General features: G+C 45.8%; 1 protein-coding gene across 4 annotated transcripts in view; it reads left to right on the plus strand.

Moving 5' to 3' along the window:
* ESYT2 (extended synaptotagmin 2) overlaps window positions 1–24,897 on the plus strand; it is a 156,993-nt gene that overhangs the window by 112,218 nt on the left and 19,878 nt on the right. For 2 of the 4 annotated variants that reach the window (XM_077268568.1, XM_077268571.1), the window contains exons 9-18: window positions 1,452–1,628; window positions 4,205–4,287; window positions 7,597–7,645; window positions 9,536–9,625; window positions 9,960–10,055; window positions 13,964–14,026; window positions 16,228–16,272; window positions 16,632–16,706; window positions 18,325–18,411; window positions 20,148–20,297. In XM_077268568.1, the coding sequence (XP_077124683.1) occupies window positions 1,452–1,628; window positions 4,205–4,287; window positions 7,597–7,645; window positions 9,536–9,625; window positions 9,960–10,055; window positions 13,964–14,026; window positions 16,228–16,272; window positions 16,632–16,706; window positions 18,325–18,411; window positions 20,148–20,297 (915 nt within the window). The remainder of the gene's footprint in view (window positions 1–1,451; window positions 1,629–4,204; window positions 4,288–7,596; window positions 7,646–9,535; window positions 9,626–9,959; window positions 10,056–13,963; window positions 14,027–16,227; window positions 16,273–16,631; window positions 16,707–18,324; window positions 18,412–20,147; window positions 20,298–24,897) is intronic. The other 2 variants (XM_077268569.1, XM_077268570.1) reach the window with 2 other exon arrangements.

Below are 24,897 nucleotides of genomic sequence, written 5' to 3' on the forward strand. Positions count from 1 at the left end.
TCCTCCAGACTCTTGGTAGCTGCTCTGGTCTACAGCTAACTTACTGTTTGATGGACCCCCTGAACCTGTCATCAGGATCATCCATTTTAAACTAAAGGTACGGGCAGAATGGCGCTGTCATACTGATTTACTACATACCTTTGGTGTAAAAATCTGCAGCCTGGTTTTTGTTAATCATCATGATAAATTTTGTTTTTTTCTGCACTTTGAGGCGGGACCGTGGGTAGGGTCTTCAGCTCAGAGGGCTCAGCCACGGCCCCTCCACTGCTTCTGTTGAATTAATCATGCATTCATTTAAATTGGCGCCATCTTAGCTGTGGGCGGTGCTCTCGCTGGTGGCGGTCTTCATGAAAATGGCTTCGGCACATGCCAAGATTGTCCTCTAATGGTCTCCAGGACAATGGAGCCGGAGGTGACACACGTGCAGAATGAGATCTTGGCTCGTCATTGACCGCCACCAGCGAGAGCGCCAGCCCAAAATTTTAATGAATGAATGATGGTGAATGCAACAAAGTGGAGGGGCCGCGGCTGAGCCGAAGACCCTGCCCACAGTCCCACCACAAAGCACCGAGGATACTGAAATTTATCATGATCATTTAACGAAAACTAGGCTCCAGGTTTTACACTAAAAGCGTGTATTAAATCAGTATGACAGCGCCATTCTGCCCATACCTTTAGTTTTACATGGATGATCCTGATGACAGGTTCTCTTTAAATCTTAATGCTCTGATGAGGATATTTGCAAACTTCTTCTAAACAAAAGAAAAACCATCTTTAATGAATTGTTGAAACATTTTTCAGATTTGTATAGGTAAATAATCTAATGTAATAAGGTCCTTCCATTGAAGAGATTGCATATGGTTTCATTTAGTCAACCCAAAGGTGTCCATATCACTAAAAGTTGGCACAACCTGCTGATTTTTGATGGATCAGCCCACCAGCTGCTTTGTATGGCGGTCAAAAGACCAATGTCAGTTGTCAAGGAGAAGGATTAGGCATGTTGGATTTAAACATGCTTGATCCTTTGTTCCAATGTGAAATAAACTCTTTCCTATTGAAAAACGTGTATCCTGAGCCATTTCATCTTTATAGTGGGGTCATGAGGAAAAGCTGGGGGCAGACAGCTATCTTACATGTATGGCTACCTCTCAGGTGACCTTCTGGCTGTTTCTTGCCAAGTCTTGGTCTGAATGTTAATATTTTTTACAGGGATTGACAATTTTTTTAAATTTTTCAAATTTTTTTTTTATTCTGATGTTGCCTTGCTAATTTTGTCAGAGATGACAAGTATTAGTCAAATTCGTTCTTATATTCCCGGGTATTATGGGGGGTCTCGTATTAGCATGTAGTATTCTTGTTGACATAGCAGATTTCTAAAAATTGGGTCTCCTTGGACCTCCTTTTCCGTCTAGCCAACACATTTTCTGATTTATCCTATTCATGATTAACAGGGAGTTTTGAGGATTCATTTTATAGAAGCTCACGATTTGATGTGGAAGGACACGTATATGAAAGGGCTTGTGAAAGGAAAGTCGGACCCCTACGGCGTGATCAGGATTGGCAATCAGGTGTTCCAGAGTAAAGTCATCAAAGAGAATCTAAACCCTAAGTGGAATGAAGTATATGAGGTAAGGAACCCGCGGGTGGTGGTCTCTGCCGGGCATGTACAAACGCCGTATAAGCCCCCTCACACACTAGGAATAAATGTTTTCATTAGGTGTACTTATGGCTTGGCTAACTAACCCCATCATATTCCATGATGTAAATATCTGTCTTGAGCAGGGATTAATTCCTTCCTTCCTACTGTGTGTGTCATGGTGTGCTTCAGGGTACTTCTGCTGTATCGTGAGATCAGCGGCTAAATCACATAGCTGACATGGGTTAGAACACGGATCCCCACAATCTAAACCCTTGGATGCCGCGGTCAATATTGGCCGCAGTATCTAAGCGGTTGGACAAAGGGAGAGGGGCTCACAGTGTTCTTAGAGGGAACCGGTCTTGTTGAGAAAGGTACCTGATCTCCTGGCAGGAGGAGCTGATCAGATAAATAGATATTTTTGTGGGAACATTTCCTGTAAACTGTGCATTTTATTAATTGAAATCCCTGGTGTTTGTATGCATACGGTCCAGTGGGCGGTCCTGATCAGTGATGGACAGTCTTCCCTGTATGATGGTGCATGCAGAGATAGCAGTCAATCACTAGTAGGACCAAGGTTCAATGAATAGAATACAAGTTATACTGAGTCTTTTCCGACAAACCTATATATTATTTTGCTCAGCTTCTCCTTCTCTGCACTGTGCTGTCCAGTGATCGGACTGCTGGTACAATGCGACAGGTTCCCATTAAGATTAAAAATTACTCCATTATAAAGCGGGTTAGAAAGACCAGTCTTCTAGTAATTGTAGAGTTTGACTTCACAAAGATTTCAGGTTAAACATAGTGAATGGTATGTGGTGTAGAATTAGTGCAAAGATGTGCCCTAGGACACAACGGCCCCAACCTATTAAGACTGGTGCTAGTACTCCTGTGTTAATGAGGGGCGTGCAGAAATAAGATGCTCTGAATTCATTAACAGGCCCACGCTATTTTATGAATCTGGCGCGTTAGAATGGTTACTCCACTTCTGGCATTAGAAACACCACTTTCCATGAAGTTGACACGACCCAGCTCCTCCCCAGTCCCAGCCTTTTGACAGCTGCTTGAAACTGGCGATGCCAAAGGCCACAACATTTTTGCAACTATTCTAAGTGTTTTTTTCTGCCGTAAACACTGTGATGTATTGGCACCTATATATTGCCATGTTTGCATAGCCATTTCATTAAACCAAAGGAAACGCTTAGAATTTGCTTGCACTTCTCTCTTCAGTGGAGCTGGCTGAGAGGTGGAGCTGGCTGAGAGGTGGAGCTGGCTGAGAGGTGGAGCTGGCTGAGAGGTGGAGCTGGCTGAGAGGTGGAGCTGGCTGAGAGGTGGAGCTGGCTGAGAGGTGGAGCTGGCTGAGAGGTGGAGCTGGCTGAGAGGTGGGGCTGGCTGAGAGGTGGAGCTGGCTGAGAGGTGGGGCTGGCTGAGAGGTGGGGCTGGCTGAGAGGTGGAGCTGGCTGAGAGGTGGAGCTGGCTGAGAGGTGGAGCTGGCTGAGAGGTGGGGCTGGCTGAGAGGTGGAGCTGGCTGAGAGGTGGAGCTGGCTGAGAGGTGGAGCTGGCTGAGAGGTGGAGCTGGCTGAGAGGTGGAGCTGGCTGAGAGGTGGGGCTGGCTGAGAGGTGGAGCTGGCTGAGAGGTGGGGCTGGCTGAGAGGTGGGGCTGGCTGAGAGGTGGAGCTGGCTGAGAGGTGGAGCTGGCTGAGAGGTGGAGCTGGCTGAGAGGTGGGGCTGGCTGAGAGGTGGAGCTGGCTGAGAGGTGGAGCTGGCTGAGAGGTGGAGCTGGCTGAGAGGTGGAGCTGGCTGAGAGGTGGAGCTGGCTGAGAGGTGGAGCTGGCTGTGCAGTACTCTATCAGGAGATGGCCAGCTCCGCAGTGAGTACTTCCAGCCGGTGGCCGCCAATACCGATAACAGCTGATCAGCGGAGGTGCATGTGTCAGACCCTGGCCTATCAGACATTGATGACCTATCCTAAGGATAGGTCATCAATGGAAAAGTACTGGACAACCTCTTTAAAATGTTGATTAAATTTAATAAAATTAATCAATAGATCTTTGAATAATATTTTCCATAGTTGGATGTGTTTGAAAAAAATGTCCCTGTGCTGAGATAATCTTATAAATGTGCCCCTGCTGTGTACTCCACTGTATAATGGCTGTGTCTGACTGTACAGGAAATTGGTCTGATCATACAGACAATGCTTAAAAAATGGGCAGGGAAATCTTTTATCTCACAAAAACAATCACCTGTGATACCATTCCGTGCTATCTGTATACTCTCTTGCTTCCTCCCCTGCCCGGGAGCTGTGGTATGATCAGACCATGTTCCTGTACGGTCAGACACGGCCATTACACAGTACACAGCAGGGCACATGTATAAGATTTTCTCAGCACAGGAACATTTTTTTTTTAAACCCCTCCAATTGCGGAACTAATTACTATTCAGAGATCTACTAATTAAAGTATGCTTTGTTCGTGGGAAAACCCATTTAAAGTACTTAATCACAAGTGAACTTTTTTACTTTTGTGTGCATCATTCTTTTATAATTTATCCACCATTTCCTATTTCCAGGCTTTAATTTATGAGCACCCGGGCCAGGAACTGGAGATAGAGCTATTCGATGAAGATACTGATAAAGATGATTTCTTGGGGAAGTGAGTGTCTGATTTCCTTTATTACTTCTTCTTTACCTTTTGCATTTTCCAAGGTTTCCTGGTTGAGGTTTCAGACTAGACAAATGTCAGTAGCAGGTTGTTGAGTCAGTAAGCCAAACCCCAACTCCTTCATACATGGCTCACGTTTAAGTGATTAAGTTTACTGTAGTAAAATGGTAACATCAAGATTTTCATCATCATTATGATACAATAATCAAACTATTTACTTACCTTAATCTTTTTTCCTGTTCGCTCTAGCAGTTCTTGAGATGAGTGCGGGCATTCCTTCCCAGTGCCTCTTTGCTCTGATCTGTAGAGGAGGAGCTTCACTACTGAGCATGTGCATAAAGTGCAGCACAGATTCATCTCAACTATGACATCCCAGCCCTGGTCACTAATAATAATAATAATAATAATCTTTATTTATATAGCGCCAACATATTCCGCAGCGCTTTACAGTTTAACAGTTTCAAACACAACAGTCATAGGTAACAATGTTAACAATACAGCAATAAAGCAAAATAAGACGACCCTGCTCGTGAGAGCTTACAATCTACAATGAGGTGGGGAGATACAAAGTACAGGTGTGTATTTACAATGATGTATTTACAATGATGGTCCAGCCATCTTCAGGGGGTGGGGGGTAGATGAGATAGTGAATGGGCTACACACACACACAAACATAAACTACTGAGCATGTGCTTAAAGTGTAGCACCGATTCATCTCAACTATGACCCCACGTCACTGATCATTACTGAGCATGTACATAAAGTGCAGCACAAATTCATTTCAACTATGACCCCACAGCCATGGTCACTACTGACATGTACATAAAGTGCAGCACAGATTCATCTCAACTCCAACCTCCCAGCCCTGGTCACTACTGAGCATGTACATAAAGTGCAGCACAAATTCATTTCAACTATGACCCCACAGCACTGGTCACTACTGAGCATGTACATAAAGTGCAGCACAGATTCATCTCAACTAAAAGCTGAGATCCTTAGATTAGGGGCAGAACAGGTATTTACATTTCATAACTTTCCCAAATTATTATGAAAAAATATTCAGCACATCCTGCAATGTACTACTGTACCCAATGTATTATATATTTTAGTAGTCAGCCGGTCCATTTTATACCGACACCAACTCCACAGCACAGAACAGTAGTTTCCAGGCATGGACTAGGATCAGCTATGTGTCCAAAAAAGAACCAATACCTGTCCTCCTAGCACAGGACACTCTTTTAATGTCCTTGTTAAAAGCTCACCTCCCCACACATGCTTGTCCTCACCAATTTCTGAGGGTCTTGCTAACCATCCAATGAGGCCTCCGGACACATCAATGGGCAATTTAATTTTGAATGCCCAATCCTTTTTTTTTTTCTTCAGGGCAGATAAAAATGTATCTGACAGCAAATTACTCTGCTCTTCCCAGAGAGGACATGTGAACACTCAGCGGGAACGTGCACATATATGGGGGGGTTCTGAGGATCACTGTCACGTGCACTTATATGGGGGCGTTCTGAGGATCGCTGTCACATGCACATATATGGGGGTGTTCTGAGGATAGCTGTCACATCACATATATGGGGGGCATTCTGAGGATAGCTGTCACATGCACTGATATGGGGGGTTCTGAGGATCGCTGTCACATGCACTTATATGGGGGCGTCCGGAGGATTGCTGTCACATGCACTTATATGGGGGTGTTCTGAGGATAACTGTCACATGTACTTATATGGGGGCGTTCTGAGGATCGCTGTCACATGCACTTATATGGGGGTGTTCTGAGGATAGCTGTCACATGCACATATATGGGGACGTTCTGAGGATCGCTGTCACATGCACTTATAAGGGGAGTTCTGAGGATAGCTGTCACATGCACACATATGGGGGCGTTCTGAGGATCGCTGTCACATGCACTTATATGGGGGTGTTCTGAGGATAGCTGTCACATGCACATATATGGGGACGTTCTGAGGATCGCTGTCACATGCACTTATAAGGGGAGTTCTGAGGATAGCTGTCACATGCACACATATGGGGGCGTTCTGAGGATAGCTGTCACATGCACTTATATGGGGGCGTTCTGAATATTGCTGTTACATCCACATTTATGGGGGGCGTTCTGAGGATAGCTGTCACATTCCTGAGCCTTATAAGCTGTATGGGAGCTTCTAGTTTTGCTCCCTAGGGATTCTATATTATAGAGATTTTCCATAACAAAAACTTTTATATATGTTAAACAATAAGCATAGGAGATACTCACCCTCCCCAGGTCCAGCGCCAGCTTTACCCATCTGCTCTGTTTCCTTGTGTTTTAGCTGCAGCAGAGACATCACGACTTCAGCGTACATCACTGCTGCAGCCAATCACCAAGCTTAGTGGCTTGTGCCTTCAACATCGGTAAAGCTGCTGAGCTCCCTGATATATTCTGAAGTTGTGGCGTCTCTACTGCAGCCAAGACCCACTCTCCAGGACCATACAGCTGGGCGCGGGATGCGCCGCTGATCCCAGGACGCTGTACAGAACAGGACAGCCCTACAGGCTACTATTCACCCTGTACAGGACCCTTCTACGCATGCCAGAGGAGCTGCTAACAGATCCACTTTAAGGACCCCTCACTTTGCTGCAGCTTACCCCATACAGGACCCCCTGGCCTGTTTTATAGGAGCTACTATTGGACTTACAAGGTTATACTGTAAAGGACCTTTGTCTTGCCTACCAACACTGCCACCCCTATGTATGTGTAACAAAAGAGTTAAGTAACCCCATGAATAAGACCCGGGAGGGTCGAAACGTTGGGTTTCCTCACTACAAACCTACACAGTGGCAATTGTTGACATTTTTTTTTGTGTTAATAAATCTGGCATTTACCTTTTTGCATCATATCAACTTTGAGTGTGCGGTACTTTTCTTTTACTATTGACTTGACCACACGGTCCGATTTACCAGCACCTCCACAACTCTTGACCAGAGTGCACACCATTACCCGCTCTCTACTGCAGCCAAAACAGAGAGACCGGAGCAGTGACAGAAAGCCGAAGCTGGACCCAGGGAGGAGGGTTGTGAGTATCTAAGGGAAATCGGGAAGACTGTAATATTTTTTTGAGGAGATTTGGCTCTTTTTTTCCGTTGATCTAGAAGCTCTATAAAATCTAAATCCTCCCTCTGTGAGTCACAAATGGGTATAATGTCCGCAGCACTAACACGTAATAATAGAGAAAAGTCCCTCACAGAAAGATAATGAAGGACAGGAAATACATTTTTTAGTCAGCGCCTTAATCATTTTTGGTTTTCTTTCAGCCTCTTGATTGATTTGGCTGAAGTGGAGAAGGAGAGAGTGGTCGATGAGGTGAGTGGCCATGTGGTGCCTTCGGGGACTGTGTTGGGCTACAGTCACTCTCTACATTAGGAGTATTCATCAGCAGAGCTGCCAGCACATATGTCACATATATCTGTATGTCTCCGTGTACCTGAGTCTCTCCGGCCTTCGATGACTTGTATGGCTTCTTTTCCACTTTATGGAATAGTGCGATTTGCTTCTGTATTTCATATGGAGATATCCTGCACCAAAAATGTCCCGCATGGTACGTGATCTGCCGTCTCCTCCCAGCACCGGCAGCACGCGGGGTCCCGGCTGTCTCACTGACCATGTGTTCTCAGATCACAGCCGGACTCCCTCCGGATCGCAGGCTTTATGTCACCATTCAGATGTATTATTGCATTCAATTTTTACACACATTGCAATTATTAATATAGCAAACTGTATTTGGTCTTGTACATTTTTTTTTTTAACTGGTGATGTGTAACATGGATGTCACAGTGATGGTAAAATAGGAAAATCGATGAGCATACGGATGAAATTGTTCATTTTGTTTTCTTCTGCATCAATATTGGCCAATCTTTCATACTCTTATCTGAACCCGCCCTAACGCGTGGAAGAATTGTGGTTATAGTGACGCTTTGGTTTTAGTGAAAATGGCGATTGGGTGAAGAGATCAGGAGACAGTACCCGGAGAGAATCCGTTCAGGGACTGCGGTGTCGGTGCGCTACCCGATAAGGAAAGTGAACACACATCAAAGGCTCAATTTTCAGTGAATTGGGGACTTTAAATATAGGTAATTGTTAGTGATGAGTGAACGAGCTGGGATAAGGTGTTATCTGAGCATGCTCGGGTGCTATCAGAGGATCTCAGGTGTCCTGGAATAATATGTCCGAGTCCCCGCAGCTGCATGTCTCACAGCTGTTAGGACAGCGACAACACATGCTGGAATTTCCTGTTTGTTAGACAATCCCTGCATGCATTGTGGCTGTTGAACAGACATGCAGCTGAGGGGAGTCGCGCATATTATTCCAGCGCGCCGCAGTCACTCAGGTAGCACCCGAGCATGCTCAGATAACACCTTATCCCAGCACACTCGCTCATCACTAGTAATTAACCATTTGATGTGTGTTCTACTTTCCTTATCGGGTAACGCACCAAAACCCCACCACTTTACAAAGGCCTAAAGAAAATCTACTGTCTCCATATTTTAGTACGGTAAGTTTTTTTTTTATTACCCATGAATAAAACCAGTCTGGGGCATGTTTTCTGATAACTCTGCATTGTGCCCCTGGAAATACATGAAAGGCTGATCATTAGGGTACGTTCACACGGGGCGTTTTTGCAGGGTTTTTTTTTCTGCAGCAAAACCTGATCTTCTTGGCAGGAAAGAAGCTGCGTCAAAAAACGCAGGTTTAGGTGCGTTTTTTGTTGCATATTTGGTGTATTTTTTTGGTGCTTTTTTTTCCCTCTTTGTCCATGCTAATGTCCTTGCATTTTCAGCAGCAAAAAGGCAGCAAATAATGATACCTGCGTTTTTGCTGCTTTTTTTCAACACCCATTCAAGCCAATGTGTGGAAAAAATGCAGCAAAAACGCTGAAAAAAAAAGACGTGATCTATGTCCAAAAAACGCAGCAAAGCACAAAATACTGATCACACAAAAAACCAATGTGTGTGCATGAGATTTCTGAAATCTCATAGGCTTTGCTGGTACTGTAAAAAGCAGCTGAAAATTAGCATAAAAAATCAGCAAGAACGTCCTGTGTGAACCTACCCTTATGCTTCAGTTTTTAGCATTTCTCACAATGATCAGTAGAAATCTTGGCAGAACTCATTGAGGCTAAAGGAGATAATGATTGTTCCGTTCTAATACAAATAATGGGCAGAGGTGTGACTGCACGGCTTCATGTCTTCATAGTGGTTTACTCTTGATGAGGCAACGTCTGGAAAACTCCATTTAAAGCTTGAATGGCTTTCTCCAAAGTCCACCACCGAGAACCTGGACAAGGTATGCGCCCCACACAGCCGTGATCACAGATTACCGTATAGTCTGCTGATATCGGGGAGATATGTTCTTTATGGGGGCTCATGTATGTGGCCATATTGGTGTTTTTGTCCAGAGCCTCCTATTAGAGGTATATGAGCCCCGTACATCTACGACTTTATATACAGGGACATACTGTTAGGTGTATGAGCCCTCTACACCATAGGCCTACGACTTTATGCACCGTAGACACTGTGTGTACAGGGGTATTCTGTGGATGTGGAGTTTGTACAGTGTTGCATAAAGTTTTCAGACTCAATCCTTTTTTTATTTCTTATTTTTTTATTAAACCCTGTAGGTACTGACCAGCATTAAAGCTGACAAGGACCAGGCAGACGACGGCCTTTCTGCAGCTCTGCTTGTGCTGTACCTGGATTCGGCCAGAAATTTACCTGTAAGCACCATGTGTCTCTAGGCATTGCTTTATCGAGTTTTGTCTCCAAACATGAAATATTCCTTCCTTATATTCAGCCAGGAATTTTATCTCTTGGTTTTATCTGGAAAATATTAGTAGAAATTCTTCTTCTTGAGATGAGCAGACTGATTTCCAGCCCCCTGGTCCAGCAACATGATCAGTAGTCCATGGCTGCTGGACGGGAGCCCTGAGAATTGCCTCCTAATTGCCGGCATCTCCGGCTCATCTTTAGATTAGCCGGCCTGGCGGGACTTCAATATTGCATCATGATGCACAGACAACGTCACACCAGGCTGGCTAATCTAACGAGGAGCCGGAGATGACGGCACGTAGGAGGACATTCTCAGGGCCATGGAATACTGTCCTTGACCGGTTCTCAGGGCCATGGAATATTGTCCTTGACCGATTCTCAGGACCATGGAATACTGTCCTTGACCGGTTCTCAGGGCCATGGAATACTGTCCTTGACCGGCTCTCAGGGCCATGGAATACTGTCCTTGACTGATTCTCAGGGCCATGGAATACTGTCCTTGACCCCTGGACCATCTCTAGATTCCACCTATATATATTTCATGGTCTGTGCATAGAAAATGCTTGACCTTGGTAGTTGAGTTTAGGACACTATGTAATTGTATTTTTTTTTTTTTTATAATTTTGGGAACTGATTACAATCCTATTATTTTCATGCTGTGTAGTGACCAGACATCATTCATCACATAGTCATAGGCATCATTGCAAGGGAGACCGCACACTACTGTACCATGCTTGCGGATTTGCTGAAAAGTAAATAAATCCGCAGCAAAACAAAACAAAAGTGCAATAAATACAAAAGGAAGGTATTTGGCGGCACACTAAGCTCTTGCGGTTTTGTATACCGCGCTTGCCCACTCAATGTGCTGCTATATGGTGGCTTTATGCCTCACCGCTGGTCTCCTCTAGAAGTAGTGCTTTTAACACAGCGTCTAAAGGATGCTGCCATTCTGGAAGAAGTCTGCAGCTGTGGTTTTGACATTTGTATGTTAATTTATGAGGATTTTCGGTGCAGATTTCTCTCTTTTTGCTACAAATTTTCTGCTGAGAAAATTTCCAAAGCCGCTATGATCCTTGTTGACGAAATCCCAATGGTCACATATTCTGCCCAGATCAGACAACAGCTGGAAATGCCAAGATGCTTCTGGAGCCAACGCCTTGTAGAATAACAATCACGCATTTACCGTAATTCTTTCTGTCACATAATTATTAACCGCTTGATCCCATTTACAGCTTTTTCCATCCAGTTCTGTATTATTTGTTCCGTCTCTTCCTCCATTGTTTTGTTACTCGTGATCTTTGTTTGCTCACTTGCTTATTGTATCATTATTATTATTATTTTGCTTCGCTTTGGTCATTCTTTGCTTCCTTGCCTCATTCTCATGTTTCAAGAGTATCTACGAGGGGAATTTGGGGTGTGGCTACTTAAAAGAGAGGAAGGCTTCTGGACTGATCTTTTGTGAGAACACCTCCTCCATGTATAGAACATTATTTGTGAGTTTCCTGGTGGCGGCTGCCGCGTGCTGCAATAGACATGCATGTGTGACTACAGTGCATGTTTTTCAGCATGTCCTCAATAGCAACCAAGTGAAGTGACACTAAGCAATCCTCCATAAATGTTGTATGTTACGATTCGGACGTTGCAGTTTGGGAACATGATACTCAAAGCCTAGCGGTGTATGTAGCCACTTAGGACTATATGTCAGGATTAGGTGATGAGCGAACGTGCTGGGATATGGTGTTATCCGAGCATGCTCATGTGCTAACCGTGTGTTTTCGGGTGCTCGAATAATATGTTCGAGTCCCCGCAGTTGCATATCTAGCAGCTGTCTGACAGCTGCAACACATGCAGGAATTGCCTAACAAACAGGTACCGTAATCCCTGCATGTGTTGTGGCTGTCTAACAGCCGCAAGACATGCAGCCGCGGGGACTGGAATATATTTTTCAAGCACGTCGAAGACACTTTAGCACCCGAGCATGCTCAGATAACACCTTATTCCAGCACATTCACTCGTCACTACTAGTGATGAGCTCAAGTGTTCGTTACTTGAGTTTGCTCGAGTATTGCCGGGTGCTCGAGCGACATGTTCTAGTCAACGCGGCCGTATGTTTCGCGACTGTTGAACAGTCACAAAATGTAGAGATTGCCCGTGTTTGTCAGGCAATCACCGCATGCTTTGTGGCTGTCCAACAGTTGCCAAACTTGCACCCGCGGAGAGTAGAACATGTCGCTCGGGCACCCGCGATACTCTGTGCATACCCGAACATCCTTGGGTAAACTCAAGTAACGAGCACTTGCGCTCCTCGCTAATTAGGACGTTAGATTATTAGCAGTTTTGTAATGCTCATTACCGTGTAAGAAAATTGGGGGGGGAAAAGCAATAAATTACTACTCCTTTTTATGGGAATGGCTGATAATGCATTTCCATGTAGCATCTGTCAAGTGTAAGAAAAAAACAAAACCACGTTCCATATGATGTCATTATTATCGGTTCTGACGTCCCCCCTAATAAGTGTGAGAGAGCCGCTTTTTGCTGTTCTGCAATCCCAGTGGCAAAGCGACCAGTGTACTGTGAGCTCCGGCTCCGGCTCACCTCCATGGCAAAGTGGACCAGAAGTGAAGAGACCCGTCCTACACCCACCGGCATAGCAAGTGACGTCTGCCTCAGACAAGACGGGTGCTTTAATATATGATTTAGAGAATGGCAAATGGTCTACCAGATTTGAAAAGCCAATAAAGTTTCCTTCATTTCAAGTGTCCTCATTAGAAAGGCAGAGAAATAAAGAAGTTCTTCTATATTAGGGACTTGCCATGTTTGCAGGATTTTGTAGTTTGTCCCAGAAATGGAGCTTTAGGGAAATGTCCACATGGGACTGATCTGCTGCTGAGAACCTGCTCCAAGCTGTGTTTATTTTGTTGCAGATTCCGTTATGGAAATACTACAAATTTGGCGCATCTTTCAGCATCTGCCCCATGTGCACATACCCTTACGATGAACAAATGACTAAGTAGGTCAGATTGAACTGATTATTTTCTTTTAAAGGGAAGCTATCCTAAGAAAATGAGCTATGAGTTTAAATCAAATTTTTGTGCTAAATATATTTTGGTAATGTTTTGTTTATCACAATCTGTATTAAAAATAAAAAGTAGAAATCTTGCAGTTTTCACTGGGGCTTTTTTAAACTCTAAATTCCTGTTGTTTCAGGAAACAATACATGTACATTAGCCACAATGTACATGTGTTGTTCCCTGAAAAAAACCCAGACCCTACTCTTTTGTATTGAAGCATCTGAGCCTGTACCAAGGTCATTGTGAAGGAAGGATCAGCTTTGTATAGAGGTGTTAGCTGTCATTGTAATCCTGCCTGTGATAAATAACCTTGATGAAAACAGGACAAGAAGTATGAATCTAAGAATGCCCCAGTGGCCAGTGAGAACATTGTAAGATTGCTAATTTTTGTTTTATTTATAATTTTTGTACAGATTGTGATAAATATATATATATAAACACAAAAAATCAGGTTAAACAATAGGTGATTTTCTGCTGATGGCTGTCCTCCAGCGTGGTCTTGTCCCCCCTGCTTTTTACCATGTGAAGTTTTGGATCTGAGTGTTGTTCTGTTGCACCCATTAACGAACCTGAGCAGAGATACGATTGTGTCTTTAGTTTGCTGCCTCTGGAACATCTCTCTTCCTAAGTCTAGATTGTGTCCTGTGTCAATATGTCGCGTTTGTCTTTCTGTGTCCTGTGCCCGTGTCGTCCTGTGCCCGTGTCGTCCTGTGGTTAACCTGCTGGAGCATCCTCAATAGCTTGGTTTATTAACCCTGAGTGTGTTCATCTCTCCCTGTCATAAGAATAATCCATTAGAGCTTAACCAGGATGGCATGAAGAAGTCTGCTGTTGACAAAGCTAAAAAGGTAAAACAATCCAGTTAAACCCTTTTGGACCTTAAGGGATAAATCCATAGAATGAGCGTAATCTATGTATAAGACACGCACAACCCTTCCCGTAAGGTCACAGGCAAGTGGGCATGAGTATCACCCACCCGCAGCGGTTACGGCACTACGCCAAATCGTGTGTGAACAGGGAGCAAACCTACTGTGGCTCCGACCTGTATGAATCAAGTCACCGGACCCTTCTGCCTGATAGACCGGCATGGGTACAGCAGCGGCTGCCCCTACGGGTGGGTGATAGGTACTCGGTGCTTTATTAACCTACATAGAGCTTGGCCCATGGAAGGTAATAACTGCACCTATATTCATGGATATGACCGCATCGACAGTGCTCACCATACGGGCATGCATCAGATATCCTGCATACATGATGGACCCCGCAAGCCAGAAAGGCCATAGTTTTGGCTTTTGTAGATCACCCCAATCTCTGTCCTAAGGGTCTGCAAGGAGTTTGATCCCTGCAGCTTCCCGAGTAAAGGTTCGGGTCTTTCTTACAGTAGGATTAATTTGGCCAGTGAAAATATGTGGGGTAACTTGGGGAAAAATAAAAAAGGAAATTTGCTAATATTTTTGTTTAGGTACTTCCTCACAAGAGTTGTCCAGGATTAGAAAAAACATGGCTGCTTACTTCCGAAAACAGCGCCACACATGGGTTCAGGTTGTGTCTGATATTACAGCTCAGCCCCATTTATTTCAATGGAGCTGTTACAATCTAACACGCAAAGTGCGAACAGTTGTGCCTCTTGTTTTTCGAGAAAAAAGCAGCTAATCCTGGACGACCCGTTTATTAGATTTCAGTATCTATTACATTGCCTTATACTGCTTGTAACACAGCACAAATTACAATGTAAAATACTTCACAAAACTCATTCACAAAAGTGTGAGAAGCTAATGGTAAATTTACCACTGTCCTGTCATTTACAATAAATGTGTATTTTTTTTCACCTGGTGTAAATGCTGCTGTTTTCCGCGTTGTCTTTCTTTTTCACCGGCACCTCTTTGTTCCTCAGATATGGCCCCCTCTTCCCTTAATATAAATCTATTATTTTTTATATATATTTATATATTTTTTTAATTCATAGTGAAGAGTTGATGAGCACACCTACTTGGCCAACAATACTAGATTTTTTTTATTGGGAAGAAGAGGCTATATGTCGGGAACGGAGAGGCTCAAGAGCACAAGAAAACAGCGTGGATTTCACACCAGGAAAAAGTACATATTTATGGCAAGTGGCAGGTTCTCTTTAGTTTCAATACATTTTTATTTAGAAACTTAGAAAACCAACTTTACATTTTTTCCCATGCAAGGGGAAATGTAAAAAAAAAACCTGATCGTCTTATAGAATGCCAAAACATCACGCTGCTGATGTCAGACCCCCACTGATTCCAAGACGTCTCCCATAACGTCCCAATAACATGGTCCTACAGGCGAGTTATGGTTTGCTCAGGCTCTGCACATATCTGCAGGTGAATCCGGTGACTCCACCAAGGTTCGTGTCTGTGCGTCCAAAACAGCAGAACCCCTTACAGCCCCCATCTGGGAATGCATAATGTTGTGTTGGATCCATAGTACTGCAGATGTGAGCAGAGCGTCAGCGTGTAGTTTTGGATTTCCAGTATTAGAAATTTGGGAGCCATTTTATAGACCTCCTTGGTCCTGGAAATGGGTGGTTCTTAATGATGAACGAACGTTCTTGGTAAGGTGTTATCCGAGCATGCTCGGGTGCTAACCAAGTGTCTGTCTTTGGCGTGCTCGAATAATATGTTCGAGTCTCTGGGCATGCATGTGTCTCGGCTGTTCGACAGCCACAACATATGTAGGGATTGCCTAACAAAAAGGGAGTCCCTGCATGTGTTGTGGCTATCTAACAGACACGGGGACTCAGACATATTTTTCGAGCACATCGAAGATATTCAGTTAGCACCCGAGCATGCTCAGATAACACCTTATCCAAGCTCACTCATCACTAGTGGTTATCTAAGCTGAAGGTTTCCATTAGTGCCTCACATCAGAAGTTCTAAAAATTCCTAAACAGAGCCCCATCCCCAGAAGTGAGGCGCCTTACTCTTATGAAGACCAGTAGGCCCATAGCCATTATCTAGGTGGGCAATGACCGTGGTTGGCTGTCTCCGCTATGTGTAGTGACAGGTCTACTTTACCACAGATGATCCTTCCTCACGATCAAGAGATCTCGCCAGGACGGAGCAGCGTAAGCTAGAACCAGAGCTTCCTGACAATCTCTAATTTCCCCATCCTCCATTTACGCTATTTCTTTTACACGAATGTACAATTATGCAGCTCGGAAGCTTTGTACATTTATGTTCCTGCATACATCCTCCAATGGCGTCTTTCCCATTGCTAACCTGCATGGGCTTGCTGTTATTTTTATTTTATTTTATTGCATTTACATCTGTGTTTCTTTGTCCAACTTCATTTGGAATGAAAGAAATGTTATTTTATCAGATGTAATGGCAAGTTTTGCTTTCTACAATAACCTGGTTGAATGTGTACCCCGATTGTTGGCATGTAAAGTGGTGTAATATTTGCCTTTTTTTGGTTCCGTTCCAGTCAGGGAAGAAAATGGGCAGCACACCTAATCCTTTTGTGGTGTTTTCTGTGGGTCACACTGTGCAAGAAAGCAAGGTAAGATGGGGCTCCGAGGATGGCACCAATGACACAAGTACGATGTTGTCACGAGGTGTCTGGCATAGGGAAACATCATGGCTTCCCCCTAATCTTCATTGAAGGGTGGACACTCGTCCTTCACCTTTGTGTCTTCTGCTTTTAAAATGAATCTAAAATATGGGAAATGTCTCCTTTTAGAGAAGACTTTGCACTTACACGGCTGCAATTAATGCTCTTCTGTAACCATTAGTTGCAATGGCTAGTACAGGTGCATCACGGCCACTAGCGGCCATGTGTATGCAATTAGCATGTAAGAGAAACTTTACAGAATGTCCACCTTTTTATAGGATGAATATTCATTGCTAATTAGAAGGAATGTGTCATCAGAAAATGACCTATCGGTAGGATCAACTCTCCTAAACCGTCTATATGGGCACATATAGGTCATAGGAAGGTGACTAAAACGATGTCTTATTCCAGAGAAATTCACATTTTTCTTTAAAGGAACTTGTCACCACTTTTGCCCAATGTGAAATAAGATCACCACCTTTCAGGGCTGATATACAACATTCTATAATGCTGTATATCTGCCCCCAACCCGACCTGCAAGAGAAGAAATATAACTTTTATTATACTCACCTGGAGGGCTGTCCGGTCTGAGTGGTGTCCCTGGTCTTGGTCCGGTGGCTCCCATCATTTTGCGATGCCGTGCTCCTGTTTGCTTCATGTGGATGATGCGTCCCTGCACACAATCTCCTCGACATCGCGCTCCTGCGCAGGCGTACTTATCTACCCTTTTGAGGGCAGAGCAAGGTACTGCATTGCGCAGGCACTGGGCCTCCCTCAACAGGGTAGAGAACTACGCCTGCGCAGGAGCGCGATGCCGGGGAGCCTGTGTGGATGACGAAAGGACACGTCATCCACATGAAGCAAGAAGGAGGATGGGGATTGGTAAAAGATGGGAGGCGCCGGACCAAGACCAGCGACACCCCTCGAACCGGACCGCCCCCCGGGTGAGTATAATAAAAGTTATTTTTCTTCTCTTACAGGTCGGGTTGAGGTCAGGTGTACACAGCATTATAGAATGACTTATATAAGCCCTGAAAGGTGATGGCCGTATCTCTTATCAGCCAAACCTGGTGTCGGGGTTCACTTTAAGTAGGATGCACACATGATCGCCCAGCGGCTGCGGCTGACACTGTGCGTGCTATTACAGAGCAGTGCCAGCGCAGTGAATATTCATTTCTCTTTAGCAGCGGGCACAGTGTCAGCTGCCGACTCCTGCCTCCTGTGATCCGCTCCCCTCCATGTTCTGGACCCTCACTTGAGTATAAACCGAGGGGGGCGTTTTCAGCGGAAAAAAGTGCTGAAAAACTCTGCTTATACTCGAGTATATACGGTATGTCTATGTATAAACATTACATATATAAAACACCTGATTTAAACAATAGGTCACATTGTTATCACACATTCCCTATGTTTTCTAATAAGAGTTAGAGGAACTGAGCATAGAGCTTTCTTGTCGGCTGTGTATAAGGAATAGCCGCTCCATTTCAACATCATAACTATTTTTGAAGAATAATAAACATCATTCCTATAACTGTATATGGGATTATATATTTTTTCTTATCTGCAGGTAAAATACAAAACGATTGAGCCAGTGTGGGAACAAACATTTACTTTCTATGTCCACAATCCTAAAAGACAAGACCTTGACATAGAGGTAGGTCGTTCTGTACGATGCTGTCCCCCTAGGGCTGCCCCAACAATACAGGACTGATTGTGTTGTCTCCTGCTGGCAAGACAACAGGACAAACAAGCGTGGGCCGCGCGCACCTTTCACACCTGTATTCAGCTTCTGCCATCTGTCTTTTCTTTGATGTTTTTTCTTTTTTTTTTACCAGCCCACTTTCTAGGGATATCGCTCATATGTGCGTTTGATAAATATAAAGTATTATGTCCTTATACTTGAAATATGCTTCTTATTCTGTACAGAAGACTTTTCAGCAGTCTCATTATCATTACAAGCGATATTACTTCGTAGATAACAAAGGATCCGCCATCCTAGATAAGTGATGTCACAGCTCACCTCCTCCACCTCCTTTCTCTATGGCCTTTGCCCAGATGTGAGCATGCTCATTAAATACTTCAATAAAATTCACTAGGGTCAAGGAAACCGATATTAGCGATTTTTCTTGTCAGTCAGTCTATTAATGCCTTCTAATGTCAATGTACCCAACAGTTAATTAATAGCTGCCCAGGACATCTTCTATAAACATAAGGATGAATGACCTCGGGGGTATTTGCCCCTCATCAGTGTGGAGTAGGAAACTGGCTATTAGGAGCAGTGCCTAGTGAAAAGGCTATAAACATAAGGGTGAATGACCTCGGGGAGATCAAAACATCCAACACCGCGGAGACACCATCACGTGTTTCTCAACGCAGTGATCCAGAACACTGCCCCCATCCCTAATGGGAAATATGCAAATGCATGTAGAAAAGCCGCGGAGACACCATCACGTGTTTCTCAACGCAAGCAATGAATAGCCAGGTCTTTCACCGGGAAGGAACAACCACAGGAAGGGCAGCATCCAATAAAGGAAAACCATCTACGCCAAAACATGGTATCCATCCACAGACAGCTGTTTCGGGGTATTTGCCCCTCATCAGTGTGGAGTAGGAAACTGGCTATCAGGATGGATGGATACCATGTTTTGGCATAGGTGGTTTTCCTTTATTGGATGCTGCCCTTCCCGTGGTTGTTCCTTCCTGGTGAAAGACCTGGCTATTCATTGCTTGCGTTGAGAAACACGTGATGGTGTCTCCGCGGCTTTTCTACATGCAGGACATCTTCTGTACAGCTTACCAAAATAATATGTCCACCAGGCTCAACATTTTGGTTTTTTTTTCCACCTAAAATTAATCACTCCGAATATTCGTAATTTTCTTTCCAATGTGAACTTTTTTCCAGTAAACAATTGCAATTTTCTCTGATCACACAATTACTATGGGACAAACAAAAGGGCAACGGATTTCTTCCACCTAGATGAGCCTTTTAGACCATGTGGATGTAATAAAAGGGGTTCCTACATTTGGATGACCTAGCATGCAATTTGGATTGAGAGATATCGAGGTTTTTTTAATTTTGTAAGAAAAAGTTTAGTTGGTGGAGGACTACCTACAACTTACTAGTTAGTTCTAGTATCCTGCTGTATGAGCCCTACCAGTAGCGCCGGCCAAGGCCTTCTCCATATTTCCGTTTGCTCCTTCCCATCAATGCAGATCTGATAATTCAATTTTAAGTCAACGGAAGGAGGAACAGACCATGACAGATCCTCATGGATCTTGTAAAAATGATGGCAATATTGGAGCAAAGCCTACCAGTGTCAGCTACGGCATTGCGCTACAGAGGTGTTTTTTTTGGATCCTTTCTTTGCTGATCTGTGTTCTTTCTTACAGGTGAAGGATGAATATCATCAGAGCTCTATGGGAAACCTGAAGATCCCGTTGAGTCAGCTGCTGACCAGCGAAGACCTGACCATAAATCGGAGGTTTCAGCTGAATAACTCCGGTCCTAACAGTGTCATAAACATGAAGATTGCACTAAGGGTATGTAGATATTTTGTATACTCCATCTTCCAGTGATTCTTATTTATGGCTCCTAAATATGTAGTTTGTGTCACTGTTAAAACATTAATAATACTCAAACCATAGCATAAACAAGTCCCCTTTAAAAAAGAAATTGAAGTTGATAGACATCTTTTTAAGATGAAAAACTTTTTCTTTGAAAGTTAGAGCAATAACTACTGACTTGATCAGTCTGCATTCATTTTCAGACTCCCTGATAAGTAGTTTTCAGCCTGATCCAAGTCAGATTTTTCTTCTTGTGGGAATGTTTCTCCCAGTAGTATAAGCTGGATGTGAGCTCTGTGTGTATCCAACCTTCTGCTGTCTTCACTAGCTCGCATCAGCACACCTTCATTCCTGGAGTGATTTCCTCATCATCTGCTTTACTCTGTCGCCTCATTGGGGGACACAGGACCATGGGTGTTATGCTGCTGTCCACTAGGAGGCGACACTATGCATAATCTGAAAAAGATTAACTGTGGCTCCTCCTGTGCAGTATACACCCCTGGACGGCATCAGCCTTCTCCAGTTTTTGCTTAGTGTCGCATAGGAGCCACACCTAAAAGATTTTTACTCCGTTTTTTCCGACAGGATTACAGATGAAGAAAAGAGGGTCTCCTGTGAGACTCCCGGCATGGCTCCTTCCTCGGCCCCCTATTATGGGGTGCCCAGTTGAAGTAGAGATGGCTATTCCCCATGCTGCTCCTTCCCCAGCCCCTTGGGTGCTGGTTCGAAGTCGAGACCCCCCCTCCTTCCCCAATTCCTTTTGGTTTCTGGGTTGAGGTCGAGGCGAGGATAAAGGCCCCTGAAGGTGACAACAGCACCCTCCCTATCCCCCTCTGGGGGTATTAGGTTGAGACACCTCAGGTAGGGCCTGTACAGGCAGCATTCTACAGCTCCCAGCAATGGGCCAGCACACTACGCCTGCATCCAGGGACCCCAGCCCAGCTGCGGGCTCCTGTTGGGGCCGGGGGGAGTGCTGGCAGGCATGGCACATACAGACACAGGGCTCCCTGCGCCCCTGTCTCTGTGGCAGCACCAGCTCTATACTGCCTCAGGGAGACCCCTACCGGGCTCCCCCTTCCGCTTATAGCCCCACCGCCATCCTGCCTTTAAATCCGGAGGGGTCCGGTTCACATCCGACCCCCTCCCGGACTTTCGCGACGGCCTGGAGCCCTTCTGGGCCTCAGGCATCTAATTTAGGCCCCGGCTTCGGCCTAGCTGAAGCTGCCGCCTCCTCTCCGCCCCCCGGATGACAAATATGACACTCTACAGTGTCATAAAGGGGGTGGATCGAGACAGAAAGGGCGCGTTTTTACACAGCCTTGCCGCCTTTTTCCAGCTCTCCGCCCCCTTCTCCTCCTTTCCTCTCTCTCAGCAGCCATTTTCGGCTGCAGATTAACCCTGCATCTCCTGGTCTGCAGGACCAGGACCAGGCAGCCAGTCTCCGGGGGGCACAGGACTGTGGATCTTCGGCGCTGGACCTAGGGGCACACTGGTGGGGTAAGATCACAGCTGGGTTTTTTACTCAGCTGTGAATCCATATTACCTATAAGGCTCCCCTATAGGTTTCTCTACCCCTGTAAAGTCCTCTGCTGGCAGCCCTTCTGCAATCTGTGCACTATGCCGGGCTCAAGGTCCAAGAGAACCAGGCAGAACTGCTATTATGCATTCTGCACAGCCTGCGGGACCGCTCTCCCCAGTAGTAGCACGTACCCGCATTGTCAGAACTGTATACAAACTAATGGGTCAGAACCCCAAGAAGCCCCTGCCAATGCCTCGGTGTCTAATGCCACGCCGGAATGGGCTACTCAGATATCGCAATCTATGACGCAGTCTATAGATAACCTAACCTCCACATTGCTTCAGGCTCTGCAGGGTCATGCCCCGGCTATGACCGTTACCCAGCAAAGGGAGAGCTTGACTCAGGAACAAGATGACCCTGGCACATCCACGTCTAGGTCAGGACGCAAGCGGACCCATAGATCAAGTCCATCTGCGTCATCCCATAGCACACGGTCATCCCCCTCTAGGGAGAGACACCGTAGCTCCAGGTCATCTAGACCATCCCATTCCAAGGACAGACCATGCAGATCTCCGCAATCCCCGACCAGAGAAGGCCTCCTCCCCAGCCCACTCAGCAGGGGACGCCTCAGTGATACACAGGATTCGGAAGGCATCTGTGACACTGACTCAGACAGAGACACGGAGGGGTCCCTGATCCCAATCCCTCCTAGCAATACAGCGCTAGTTGAGGACATAATTTCATCCATCCATCGGGTGCTGGACATTTCTGATCCGCCACCAGAGGCCCCAGAACATAAGATTTCCTTTGAAGGACCTCTGAAGCCGCCTAAGGTTTTCTCTAACCACCCAGAGTTTAAGGCGATCCTTAAAAAGCAGCTCTCACAGCCTGAGAAAAAATTCGCTAATCGCAAATATCTGTAGGCGAGGTACCCCTTCCCACAGAAGGACACCAAGGAATGGACAGATCCACCTGAAGTGGACCCCCTAGTCTCTAGGCTAGCAGCACAGACCCTCCTTTTACTGCCAGATAGCTCAACCCTCAGGGACGCAGCAGACCGGCAGGTAGAACGCATGGCTCGTTCAATTTTCGAGGCAGCGGGGGCATCCCTGGCTCCCGCGTTCGCCTCAGTTTGGGCTGCCAAGGCCATTCTGGCCTGGGCAAAGAATTTACAAGCTCTCCAAGCATCCGCTCCTGAGCTGTCGGACCAAGCGGTTCAAATAGCAGTTGTAGCAGACTACATGCTCCATGGAGCTCTGGATTCAGCAAGGGGAGTAGCGGGGATAGCATCAAACGCCATCACGATTCGGCGTATCCTCTGGCTGCGGGAATGGAAAGCGGACGCAGCCTCAAAGAAGTCCCTCACGCACCTCCCCTACCTCAGTGGGAGACTTTTCGGTGAACAGTTGGACACTATGATATCCAACACCACCGGGGGTAAGAGTACTTCTCTTCCCCCAACTGAAACCTAAACGCACTTACAAGAAGCGTAACCAAACTCGATTCCGATCCTTTCGGAATTCCTCCGGCTGGTCCGTCTTGCGTCCAGCACAAAATCGTAACCATTCCCCACGCAGGGACAACTCACGATCAACGCAAAGTCGGACAAGACCTGGCAGTCAAAAGCAGGCCAGCCTAAGCCCAGAGGAGGAAAATCTCAGACTTTCTCCTCATCATGACTCATGGACCCCGGAAGACACCACACCAGTAGGCGGCCGACTCTTGCTCTTTCATCAAGTCTGGCTGCCTATTACTGAAGACAGGTGGGTCATGGAATTAGTGTCTTCCGGATACCAAATAGACTTCACCTCCAACCCACCGGACCGATTCTTCCTCTCTGTCCCCCCAAAACCGCCAGCCAAGGCTCGTGCCTACCACCAAGCGGTCTCCTCGCTTTTTCAAGCAGGAGTCATAGTTCCGGTACCCACGACCGACCGCTTCCGAGGGTTCTACTCCAATCTGTTCGTAGTTCCCAAGAAAGGAGGCAGCGTACGGCCCATACTAGACCTAAAACAGCTCAACAAATATGTACGGGTCCGTCATTTCCGCATGGAGTCCCTTCGTCCATCATTGCGTCCATGGAGAAGGGAGAATATCTCGCCTCCATAGACATACAAGACGCATACCTGCATATACCCATTGCAGCTGCCCATCAGAGGTTTCTCAGGTTCGCAATAGGCCAGGACCACTACCAATTCGTGGCTCTCCCTTTTGGACTCGCCACAGCTCCCAGAGTGTTCACCAAGGTCATGGCAGCCACCATGGACGTCCTGCACTACAGAAGCATAGTAGTCGTTCCATACCTGGACGATCTACTCATCAAGGCTCCCACCTTCAAGGACTGCGAGCTCAGCGTCTCCTTCACAACCGATACTCTCAGTCGCATGGGCTGGTTAATCAACCTACAAAAGTCATCACCAACCCCGAGTCAATCCCTGACCTTCCTGGGAATGTTATTCAACACCTCCAGGGGTCTAGTGCTCCTTCCCAAGGACAAGGCACTTGCTCTCCGACTAGCAGTTCGCACCCTCCTCCGCAAACCCCCTCGATCTCTCCGGTTTGCCATGAGAGTCCTCGGCAAGATGGCAGCAGCAATAGAAGCTGTCCCATTTGCCCAGTTTCACCTCAGACCTCTCCAACTAGCCATTCTCAAGTCCTGGGACAGGAATCCCTTTTCTCTCGACAGGGAGTTCCAGCTAACGTCGTCAACCAGGAAGTCCCTGCACTGGTGGCTCAAGCCAACCTCGCTAGCAAAGGGGAAATCCTTTCTCACAGGTCAATGGAAGGTTCTGACCACCGACGCGAGCCTGACGGGTTGGGGTGCGGTGCACCTACACCACAGGGCACAGGGCAAGTGGTCCCCAGTGGAAGCGACCATGCCCATCAACATCCTGGAAATTCGTGCCATCCTTCTGGCATTGAGGGCCTTCCATCACTTACTGGCAGCCTCTCACATCAGAATACAGTCGGACAATGCCACGGCTGTGGCATATGTGAATCACCAAGGGGGGACCCGCAGTACCCAGGCGATGCGAGAAGTGTCACACATCCTCCGCT

This window comes from Ranitomeya variabilis, chromosome 6 (assembly GCF_051348905.1).
Source record: "Ranitomeya variabilis isolate aRanVar5 chromosome 6, aRanVar5.hap1, whole genome shotgun sequence".
Classification (NCBI taxonomy): Eukaryota; Metazoa; Chordata; class Amphibia; order Anura; family Dendrobatidae; genus Ranitomeya; species Ranitomeya variabilis.